This window comes from Tachyglossus aculeatus, chromosome 14 (genome assembly GCF_015852505.1).
Source record: "Tachyglossus aculeatus isolate mTacAcu1 chromosome 14, mTacAcu1.pri, whole genome shotgun sequence".
NCBI classification, from domain to species: domain Eukaryota; kingdom Metazoa; phylum Chordata; class Mammalia; order Monotremata; family Tachyglossidae; genus Tachyglossus; species Tachyglossus aculeatus.
Window position 1 is genome coordinate 32595780 of NC_052079.1, and position 12475 is coordinate 32608254.

The 12475-nt window shown below is 40.6% G+C and overlaps 1 protein-coding gene across 1 annotated transcript in view; it reads left to right on the top strand.

The window, feature by feature from the left end:
* Positions 1 to 12475, top strand: part of LRRIQ1 (leucine rich repeats and IQ motif containing 1) — a 174630-nt gene that overhangs the window by 59026 nt on the left and 103129 nt on the right. Inside the window, exons 15-16 of the mRNA XM_038756452.1 lie at positions 4887 to 5345; positions 9956 to 10163. Coding sequence (XP_038612380.1) covers positions 4887 to 5345; positions 9956 to 10163 — 667 coding nt within the window. The remainder of the gene's footprint in view (positions 1 to 4886; positions 5346 to 9955; positions 10164 to 12475) is intronic.

Genomic DNA, 12475 nt, shown 5'->3' on the forward strand with positions numbered 1-12475 from the left:
CAATTGATAAGAGTGTTTGATGCCAGATGTCTTACATATCCAGGATTATACCTTATTTTGTTGTCTTTTCCCATTTTCCAGGAACAATCCATCATTAGTAATCACAATACTTTATTTCTTATTTTTCTATGACCAAAGGGTCCACATCACTTCCACAGGCAATGTGGACTGATGATGCTGGATTTCAGCTGGTGTCCAACATTATTCATTCTGAAATCTAGCAGCTGTAGACTGTGTTGAAATTAAGATCATTTTCTGAAAATATTCTTTCTCTACAGAAAGTGGTGAAATGCTTTTGACAGTCTGATTAATTCAGAACAGAAAAGACCTTACTAGAGATACTGCCTTTTCCATACTCCTCCAAGAGTATAGCAGAACCCTATTCATAATGAATAGTTGTAAAAGATTGGAGTATATCTTTGTGTGGACTTGGTAATGCACCTAATACAATATTGAATAGATTTTTATATGTCTTTTCAGTTCTCAAAGAGGCATAGATAAGTTAAGTGACTTGGCCAAGGTCATGCAGCTGGCAAACAGTAGAGCTGGAATTAGAACCCAGGTCCCCTGACTCCCAAGTCTGTAATCTTTCCACCATACCTTGCTCCTCCTTCCTAACCAGTCTCAGCCCTCTACAAACCACACTTCATTCTGCTGCCCTATTTTAATAAAATATTCTGTACGTCTCCCCACTCCTCAAAAATCTGTAATTGTTACCTATCCCTCTCTGCACTAAGTAGAAAGTCCTGGCCATAGACTTTAAGGATCTTAAGCAGCATTCTTCCACCTACTGAATCTCACCCCTCCCCTACTACAACCTACTACATACTACACTCCTCTGATACCAACCTACTCACAGTTCTTCACTCTCCCCTCACTCATCATCGACACTTAGCTCATTGCTTCCATCCTGCCAGGAACTCCCTCTCCTGTCATTCATTCGGTTGCATTTATTGAGTGCTTCTTGTGTGTAGAACACTGTACTAAGCGCTTGGGAGAGTACAATACCTCTGCTGGACAGACCACATCTGTCACCATTGTCCAAGCCGTATTATAATTAGAGAAGCAGCGTGGCTTAGTGAAAAGAGCCCGGGCTTTGGAGTCAGAGGTCATGGGTTCAAATCCCAGCTCTGCCACTTGTCAGCTGTGTGACTTTGGGCAAGTCACTTAACTTCTCTGTGCTTCAGTTGCATCATCTGTAAAATGGGAACTAAGACTGTGAACCCCACGTGGGACAACCTGCTAACCTTGTAACCTCCCCAGCGCTTAGAACAGTGCTTTGCACATAGTAAGTGCTTAACAGATGCCATTATTATTATTATTATTATTATTATTATTATTATTATCTCCTCCAGGAGGCCTTCCCTGACTACTCACTCTCTACCCTACTTATCCCCTGCTACATTACCTAGAAACTTAGTCCTAACCATATAGTCATTTAGATACTCACCCCATTTCCTCCCTCACCACATCATTTACTTACATACCTTTAAACTCACTTGCATTCCCCTCCGCCCCACCCCTGTAATTCATTTTAGTAGCTGTCCAAACTATTTCTTAAATGATTTTAGGGTAGGGATCATGTTTACTAACTCTATTGCCCTCTCCCTTGCATGCACTTAGTAGAGTGCTTGGTACACAGTAATTGCTCATTAAATACTACTGATGGATTGATTTAGGGAGGCAAACTGTATTATGCTTATGACCACAAACTTTGGGGTTCTAGTCTTCCACCCAGAAAATGGGTAGTGTGATTTTCTAAAGTTCTGCTTTCAAAGAGAGTGATAGAGGGTGATATGTAAGCTGGAGTGGAGTGGAGAAGTGGAGGAGAGGCCTCCCAGCCTCTTTTGCCCCCCCTGACCTCTTAGTGCCCCTTCCACTTGCGCAGCCATCCTGACTGCTTCCTGCTTCCTGGAGGCTTCTGACAGAACTCCATCAGGGTGGCTGGACAGAAAGCCTCCTTGAAATAATTTGTTGTTAAATATAAGCAGATACACCCATGGATAGTAAGGTGGCTGAAGAGTGGAAGTTAATCAGAAAATGCCTCTTGTAGAAGCATTTTATGAAGTAAAAAATGTTTAAAGGAAGGGAGGGACCCGATTTGGGAATTCCATTCAAGTCTAAGATGGGAGTAATAGTTAGAAAACTGAAGAGTTATAAAACAAGTTGTTAGATGGTTATCATCATCGTCATCATCAGTGGTATTTCTTGAGTCTTTACTCTGTGCAGAGCACTGTATTAAATGCTTGGGAGAGTACAGTGCAGCAGAATTGGTAGACATGTTCCCTGCATCCTCTGTTTGGTTTCTGCAGACAGGATCTGATTAATTGGAAAAAATGCCAATCCTCTGGTGCAGTGAAATCATTGTGGGGCACAGAAACTGAGCGAGATACTAAGAGAATGTTTCTGAAAAACAAAATCAATATCCTTCCCCATCCACATGTCCAGTGCCCAATCACACTCACTTTCTCCTGGATCCTTGAGGGGTTGAGGATGGTAATCATGCCCACCTCCATCCCTGTTTGCCTTATATGCTGTGTCCCAGTTCCTGAGAGGAAAAGGGGGTCATGTCCACCATCCCAGGCAGAGAGGAGATAAAGGGAAAACAGAAACAGCTCTTTCCCGGCTCCTCAGGAGGGGTTGTGCCCATCTGGGACACTGTCCTCTATAACCCCTGGCAGCCTGAGCCCCTCTAGGGGACCTGAGTCCCTCCAGGGGACAGAGAGGAGTCAAAGGGGAGTCCCAGGCCACCATCTAACATAATTTAAATCATCTAGACAATGAATGAGCTGTAATTTGTAGAAAAGCAGCATGGCTCAGTGGAAAGAGCTTGGGCTTAGGATCCAGAGGTCATGGATTCTAATGCCAGCTCTGCCACTTGTCAGCTGTGTTACTTTGGGCAAGTCACTTAACTGCTCTAGGCCTCAGTTACCACATCTGTAAAATGGGGATTAAGACTGTGAGCCTGATCAGACAACCTGATCACCTTGTATCCCCCCAGTGCTTAGAACAGTGCTCTGAACACAGTAAGCGTTCAATATATATGATTGAATGGATGAATAAATATTGTGCTCTCCCAAGTGCTTAGTACAGTGCTCTGCCCCAGTAAGTGCCCAATAAATACAATTGAAAGAATGAATGAATGAATCTGATCATCTGACTTCACCAAATAAATGAGTTGTAGTTCAAAATGATGACAATCAATCAATGGTATTTATTGAAGGTTTACTGTGTGCACAGTACCACACTAAGTACTTGAGAGAGTAAAATACAACATAGTTAGTAGACATGTTCCCTACCCACGATGTGGAGAAGTAGTGTGGAGAAGTGGATAGAGCATGAGCCTGGGAATCAGAAAGACCTGGGTTGTAATTCCAGCTTTGCCACTTGTATGCTCTGTGACCATGGGCAGGTCATCTAAATTATCTGTGTCTCAGTGACCTCATCTGTAAAATGGGGACTAAGACTTGGAGCCCCATGGGGGATGTGGACTGTGTCCAACCTGATTAGCTTGTATCTACCCCAGGATTTAGTATGGTGGCTGGCGCATAGTAAGTGTTTAACAAATACCATTAAAAGAGAAAAAATCAAAGGTAATTAAAGACTAGTGGGAACATAATCCTTCATGGAACCAGCTTCACATAATTCACAGTTCCCCTTGGGGCAGTGGAAATAAAGGTAGCATTATACATCTTGAATTTTCTTTGGGAAGATCTAATAAATGATAAAGCTGAGGAGTTAAGATCTGACCCAGAATGCTAACAATTATCAGAAATTTTTCTACCTTCCTTCATCTGACTTTTTCATCACTCAGAGGAACTGCCAATAATATAGGGAGTAAGCTCTTGAATTTTTATAATTAGGCTAAATTATCATTTGCTTAACTGGGAATTTCACTGGAGTAAGGAAGTAACTTGCAGATGGGTTTCTTACTTAAAATGTTTGTGATTTCAGACATTCTGTGGTCTTTGTGTGGATCAGAATTCTTCATGAAGTTTTTAAAAGTAATGTTAAACATTATAATAATGATAATATAATAATTGTGGTGTTCGTTAAGTGCTTACTGTATACCAAGCACTCTTCTAAACACTGGGATAGATACAAGATCATTAAGTCCCACATGGGTCTCCCAGTCTAAGTAGGAGGGAGAACAGGTATTGGATCCCCATTTTGCAGTTTATGGAAGTGACATACAGAGAAGTTAAGAGACTTCCCCAAGGTCACAGAACAGACAAGTGGCAAAGCTGAGTTTAGAACCCAGTGTCGATGTCTTCCAGGCCCATGCTTTTTCCAATAGGGTACATTTCTTCCTTATAAAGCTCATCTCAGCTCACGGGGTGGTTTTTGAAGGGATTATATGAAAAACCCATCAACATGTCAAATTAACAATAGCAACATATGGCTGTAAAGTATTACAGCAAAATTACATAATCTGACACTATCATTGTGGTTGTGTTATAACCTTTTCTAAATTTATTTTCTTAATACAAATTGGTTAGGGTTAGGTCAGTCTAGGGAAAAAACTTCTTGTGTGTTTCACATCTCACTATGCATATGTTTGACCTGATCCATGAATGCTGCTGAAAGTAATCCGTGGACAGTCACTAATCCATGTTACATATTATTCAATTATCTGTGCTGTTTCTGCTTTCAGACATGATTAACGTGCCTAAGAATAATGTTTTCTTCAATATATTGATCATGTTTTCCAATTCCTATGTACTTTCACAGCACTTACTATGGTGTTCTTCCCACAGTAGGTGCTTAACAAATTCTATTGATTGATTTATATTCATTTGGCATGTAAGGGTAACTTTTACATAAAGAAAAAATATATATTTTTCTGGACTGAATGTTTATATGGATGTTTTGTGTCATTTGGTCAGAAATGTATTCTCCTTGGACTCTGCACAAAACCTTTGCTGTTACCTTAAAGAGCTAATGAAAATTAGTAATGAATTCCGATATGTGCACGAACATGGAACTCTAACTATCATTGACAGTGATGAACTAGAGACCAAACAAGATCACCTGATACAAAGAACCAAAGACAGCTCACATCAGAATACCCTCTTTATCTCTGGTGTGGAAGAAAATAAACAGGACACTTGGGATTTTTCTGAAAGATGGATTGATTCTGGCCAGAATCATTCCCTGTTCATCAGCCCTTCAATTAATGATTACGCAGAGAAAAAGAATCAAGAATGTGTAATGGACTTGAAGAGAACAGAATGCTACATTAAACCAGAGAAGGGTGAAGATACCAAAAGAAACATACCTGAAATATCAGAAATTTCAAGACAGGTGGAAAGGAAACATCAGAATATTCAGAGCGATGAAAAAAAGTAAGAATCAAATTTTTTTTCTTAAAAATGCATTATTGGAGTTTCCAGATTACTGAAACTGTGAGCCCACTGTTGGGTAGGGACTGTCTCTATATGTTGCCAACTTGTACTTCCCAAGCGCTTAGTACAGTGCTCTGCACACAGTAAGCACTCAATAAATACGATTGATGATGATGATGATGATGAAACCGGTAGACACATTTACCATAGCCCTGGTATGAACCCAAAATTTTCTTATAAAGTTACAATAATTCTCATGATTTCTTACACTGTGCCATTACTTTTTCTTAAGCATGTATAAAATATGTGATCAAAAACATAGGCAATTTTGGTTGGGCAAAATTGGGTATCATTCATATAAAGTACCTATTTAATTGAATCTAATGACTTTTTGAAATAATTCTAATAAAAATTAAAGGATGTGAAAGGACTATATTATTTTTGTGATCATGGCACCTGGTACCCATTTTGGACACTGCTTATGGTGTTCCATCCACTTTCACGGTTGGTTGCCCAAGAATAGCCTCGGGAGCCTTGTCTTTCAGTAAATGCAGAAGAGATGAGAACTCACCATAGTCTTCTTCGGTAGCTTGCCCTGCTGATCCACAGCCTTTCTGATGACCCCAGCTTCACCAGTTTGCTCCTAGCAAACACCTAAATTTGGAGAACTCTCTCCTAGTATCTCAGAAGATTCTAATATGGCTCGAGAGTCCCTTTTTACTTTTCTAACTGCCTCCTCCTTGCCTAATTCCTCCCCTATCTGGATAGGGGATGTGACAGATGACAGGTTGATATCCTAACCAGGTCATTTTTTTTCCCCCTTGGGAGTGGTAGAAGGAATGTGCAACCTCTCTGGTCTAGATGGCCTTTTCCCTCTCATCATTTAATCAATTGGATTTATTGAGTGCTCGCTGTGTGCAGAGCACTGTACCATAAGCAGGACTATATTGGCATATATTGCATATATAATATAATAGACAGATGGATACACATAAGGCTTCTATAAACAGGACTAGCCTGGGTTGGAGCAGCACTTCGTTCCCTCTGTTTATAATTGTTCCTTAAAAATGCAAGTTGCTTCAGTGGGAGAAAAAATAAGAAGCTTCATTGGAAAATTGGTGTTCTTTATAATGGTGGCACTACTAGAAGGAACTTTACTATGCCAGTAGACCGTGAAGCTTCCTTTTACAGAGTTATCTTTCAAATCAGTTTGAAAGGAATAGTCTTGTAGTGGCTACAAACTTTACAATTTTCACATTACTCCATTCTAAAGGAATTGGATTCTGAATTGGTTAGCATGATCTAGGTGGTAGAAGAAAGTGTTTCATATCTCAACGGGTTTTTTTTAAGGAGCTTAGTGGTGTTTGTGATTTAATGAGTTTGCATATATAGAGCATAATAACAAACTTATATTAGGGTAAAAAAACTTTTATGACCACACTTGCTAAATAATCTTATTCTTCTGAAGTTGTTGTTATACTTTTTATGGTTTTAGAGTTAAATAATGAAAAAATATTCAGGAATGTTTCAGAAAATCGGAACGTTTTAGGAATCAAGGTGACTATTTGGTGCTTTGTAACTTAATATGCCGTCATAAATTGTTGTGATGTTCTGTTCCTTAATTTCCAATCTTCTATCTAGTTTATATCCATGGTGGAATCATTCTAATTTCATAATTTCTCAGGTTTTTTTAAGCCCTTTGATGTGGAACCTTGTCAAGAGCCCTTTGAAAATCCAAATTATGTTTGCCAGTTCCCACTTAACAATATGCTTATTGACCCTATCAAAGAACTTCAGAAGATTTGCGAGACATGATTTCATTATTCAGAAATCATGTTATTTTCCCAATAGTTTGTGCTTAGCTTCCTTACTGCCTCTAAAGATGATTACGCATACTATTAGTTTGCCAGATGTATTGACAATTCCCAATATTACCTCTGGAAAACTTTTTTATAGACAGGAGTTACATTGGCATGATAGCAGTCCTCTGTCACGGATGACATTTGTAAGGATAAGTTACATACTTTCTCCAGGAGTTCTACAACTTCCCGTTCATGTGCCTTCAGAACTCTCACACAGATGTCATCTGGTTCTAATATGTTTACATCCGTTTGGTTTAAAACTTCCTCTGAGATCAGCACAATTTGATCCAGGTCTTATATCTCAGAGAACTGCAGCCTATTGCCCTATAGCCATGACTGGCATTTTGGGAGTGCAGTGTGGCTCTCGAACAGGGCATCTGGATGATGCTGGTAACACCCACTGTGCACACTGCTGCTATCAAGGGCAGAACTGAAACCACAACCAACCCAAAATGCCGAAAATGCCCCACCAATCATGCGGGACCCTTGGGTGAGTCAGACGAGGTCAGCTGAATCTGCCCTTTTACTTATTTAATGTCTTGTCTTCCTCTCTAGACTGTAAGGCTTATCTACCAACTCTGTTGTATTGTACTTTCCCAAGCACTTAGTACAGGCTTTGCACATTGTAAGCCCTCAATAAATACCATTGATTGATTGATTTATTGGGGTGGGTGGATGCCAGCCCCCAGAAGGCCACAAACCAGGTCCCCCGATAAGGGACACACAAGTGACCTAGATGGGATTGCACCTATGTTGCTCGATTGCCCGCATTGCTCTGTTCCTTGCCCTGTTCTGCACAGAATGATGTTTTTTTTTTTGTTTTTGTTTTTAATATTTTTTACGGATTTATTGTGTGCCAGGCACTGTGCTAAGTGCTGGGGTAGATACCAGGTAATCAGTTTGGACACAGTCCACGTCCCACATGGGGTTCACAGTCATGGGAAACAGCGTGGCTCAGTGGAAAGAGCACGGGCTTTGGAGTCAGAAGTCGTGGGTTCAAATCCCGGCTCCGCCACATGTCTGCTGTGTGACCTTGGGCAAGTCACTTAACTTCTCTGAGCCTCAGTTACCTGATCTGTAAAATGGGGATTAAGACAGTGAGCCCCACGTGGGACAACCTGATCACCTTGTATCCCCCCAGTGCTTAGAACAGTGCTTTGCACATAGTAAGCACTTAATATATGCCATTATTATTATTATTATTATTATAATCCCCATTTTATAGATGAGGTAGCTGAGGCACAGAGAAGTGATTTGCCCAAGGGCACACAGCAGACAAGTGGAGAAGCCAGGACAAGAACCCAGATTCTTTTCACTCTCAGGCCCTTGATCTATCCACTGGGCCACACTGCTCCTCACGCTGTTCCCGCCCTTTGTATCAGGCAGTGAAGATCCCCAGATGAACTATGTTGTTGGTAACAGGTCAGGGATAATGAAGCAGGTCAAGAGATTGGAGGTCTCTTTGGGGAGAGGATGAATTTGCAGGGAAGGAAGGTGAGGGAAAGAAAGCAGGTTAGAAGGCTGTGGTTGGTGAGTGGTCACAACTTGTCCTCAGAGCTATCCTTTACCCTTGTCTTCACCGCCACTTACCTCTGGCTACTGCTGCCACTGCTTTCACAGTGGTGGTAATGGTGGTGGTGGTGACAGTGTTATGCTAAAAAATGTTTTTACAATCATACATTCACTCAAAACTCCCTCCAAGCTTTCATCTCATCTCTCTCCTCCTTTTCTTGTCCAAAGTCCTGGGACGTATTGCCTGCCCCCACTGTCTTCACTTCTTCACTGGCATTCATTTTGACCCACTACAGTCAGCTTTTAAACCCCTTTGCTCTACCGAGACCACTCTGCAGACACCATGACCTGCTTATAGCCCTTTTGAATGGGTACTGTGATTCATGAGAAATGTACAGCCTTCATTTCCAATTAGCAATTAGAAAGTGTTTTATAACAAAAAGTGTAATTCAAAAGGCATGATCCCTTCCCTTTCATTTAAATCTCTCCCGATAACACTTTATGGACTAGGTTGTCTTTCATTTTGTCCACTGTTCAGGAAAAGAAGTAAAGGAATCAAATCTGTGGAAGTAATTGGACTTTTAGTAACCGCATATTTCATTACTGAAGTATGTTTTGATGGCTAGTGTTTATTCATTTTAAAAAAAAATTATGACTTTTGTTATGAGCTTACTGACTATGTGCTGAGCACTATACTAAGCTACAAACTAAGGTTGGATACAGTCCCTGTCCCACATGAGGCTCACAGTCTTCATCCCCATTTGGTGGATGAGGTAACAGGGCACAGAGAAGTAAGTGAATCATCCAGGGTTATATAACAAACAAGTAGAGGAGTTGGGATTAGATCTCAGGTTCTTCAGTCTTCCAGGCCTATGCTGTATCCATTAGGCAACGATGCTTCTCATTGACCATGTTTTCTATAGTTTACATAACCCAAGTACAGTGCTGCACTTCAATAATAAACTTTGACCTATTAGATTAAAAAAGCTATTGCACTGTATTTTGGTATCAAGATGACCGAAGAGATGAACACAGATTAATTTTTGACAACTCACTAATTTAAAAAAATTCATAAGTAATGTGATAATTAAAAAAATACAAGAGGGTCAAAACTGAACTACTGACCCACAAAGTCTCCATTCCCTAATTGTAGATTATACAAGATCTCACCTGTATTAAATTACTTTCCAGCTTTAATTTCTGGCTTTAAACATTTTCCATTTCCGCTGTTAACAGTGCAGCAGCTGCAATCATCCAGGCCCATTGGAGAGGCTATGTTATTCGCAGAGAGATTAATTTATATATTCGCCTGCATGAAGCCGCAACACTAATCCAGTCAGCGTGGAGGAATTATTATCCTAAAAGAAAGATTACTTTTAAGAAAGAAGAAGGTATCACTGTGGACACTGATGGACTGAGGAATAAAGCTGCTATTCTAATTCAGGTTGGTCCCATTCAGAGCGTAGCCTTTCTTTCTTAGTCATGCTGTGAATATACTAGCAATACCTAATTACTGTATTTTCTTCCATAATTGCCTCTGTCGCATTATTTCCTCCCTTTCCCCACAGTTTTTGAGAGGGAAATATAGGATTATTTTCTTAAGTGGTGATACTTCTGCGCAGTGGGATAAGAGAAGGTCAGACTACACTAATGCCACATCTTATTGATGTTTGTGAAATCCCTAAGGAGCTGCGAATTTAGTTTGATGATGATGCTGACGAAAGCCCTAGTACCCTTCTCTAAGTGATCAATGTGCTTTAAAAATTTTTTCTCTTAATCCTTTTTGGATGGGGCTCAAATCAAGAAAGATATGAGGTTTAGGGGTATTATTCATTGATGCTGAGAAGACAGGCCTTAGAGATATAGCTTTGGCTCTCATTGAAAGGCTAACCTACTTTTGCTTCTGCTATTAAAGCTTTGTGTTGTAAAAAGTTTATTATTTTAGCTGTGTTGAAATCTTAGATATCTGGGTATTTTATTCTCAAGGGAAGAGGGAATTTAAATTTCCAACATCTTGATTGGATCGGGTCTCTCCGATTCATTTTACTAGCTTTATCATAAATTTGGAACCTCACTGTACAACTTGTTGACACATCATAGAAAAAAAAATGACCCAACACTCCTATTTGGAGGATGAAATGCAGAATGCAGATGAAAAGATAATTGAAGAAATCAAGTCTTTTTAGTTTCATATATGAAGTTTAGTTGGATAAAGTTATTTTTCTCACCTAACATGCTCATGCCTCGCCTATCCTTAAAAAACCCTCCCTTGACCCCGTAGTGCTATCTGGTTATCACTCCATCTCCCTCCTACCATTCCTTTCCAAAGTCCTTGACTGAGTTATCTACACCCACTGTCTCAAGTTCCTCTCCTCCAATTCTGTCCTCGAACCCCTTCAATCTGGCTTCCATCTACTTCACTCCACAGAAATGACCCTCTCAAAAGTTATGAATGATCTTCTTGCCAAATCCAGTGGCCCCTATTCCATCCTAATTCTCCTCGACCCTTCAGCTGCCTTCAACACTGTCACACAGCCCTTTCTCCTGGAAATATGATTCAGCCCCGGCTTCACTGACACAATACTCTCCTGGTTATCTTCCTATCTCCCTGCCCTTCTCATTCTCAGTGTCTTTCATGGGATCCTCCTCTGTCTGCCATCCCCAAACTGTGGGAGTCCCTCAAGGTTCAGTTTTGGGTCCCCTTCTATTTATACACCCACTCCCTTGAGAACCCATTTGCTCCCATGGCTTCAACTACCATGTAGTTCTATGTAGTTCTATGTACTTCTATGTAGATGATCCCCAGATCTACATCTCCAGCCATGATCTCCCTCCCTCTCTGCAGTCTTGCATTTCTTCCTGCCTTCAAGCTATCTCTGCTTGGATGTTACACCCAACACCTCAAGCTTATCATGTCCAAAATAGAACTCCTTATCTTCTCACACAAACCCTCTTCTCCCCAATTTTCCCATCACTATAGACAACATCGCCATCCTTTCTGTCACATAAGCCCTTAATCTTGGCATTATTTCGAACTTATCTCTCCCATTCAACCATATTATTCAATTTATCATTAAATCCTGTCAGTTCAACCTTCACAAAATCTCTAAAATCCACCCTTTCCTCTCCATCCCAAATGCTACCATGTTAATCCAAGCACTTATTCTATCTCACCTTGATTACTATTTAAGCCTCCTTGCTGACCTCCCTGCCTCTGGTCTCTCCCCACTCCAGTCCATACTACAATCTCTTTTCCAGGTCATTTTTCATACAGAATCCTTCAGTTCATGTTTCCCCACTCCTCAAGAACCTCCAGTAGTTGCCCATCCACACCATATCAAGCAGAAACTCCTTACCAAAATCTGTAAAACACTCACTCACTTTGTCCATTCCTACCTGAAGTTGCTGCTCTCCTACTACAATCCAACCTGAAAACTTCACTGCTCTAATGCTAACGTACTCAGTGTACCTCGATCTCATCTATCTGACTGCCGACCTCTCCCCTATGTCTTGCCTCTGGGCAGGAATGCCTTCCCTCTTTGTATCTGATAGACAGTTACTCTCCCCACCATCAAAGCCTTTTTGAAGACACATCTCCTCCAAGAAGCCTTCCCTGACTTAGCCCTCATTTCCTCTCATTTCCTCTTCTTCCACGCCCTTCTGCATTGCTCTGATTTTCTCCCTTTATTCACCCTTTCTTCAGCCCCACAGCACTTAATAACAATGATGATATTTGTTAAGAACTTACCATGTGCC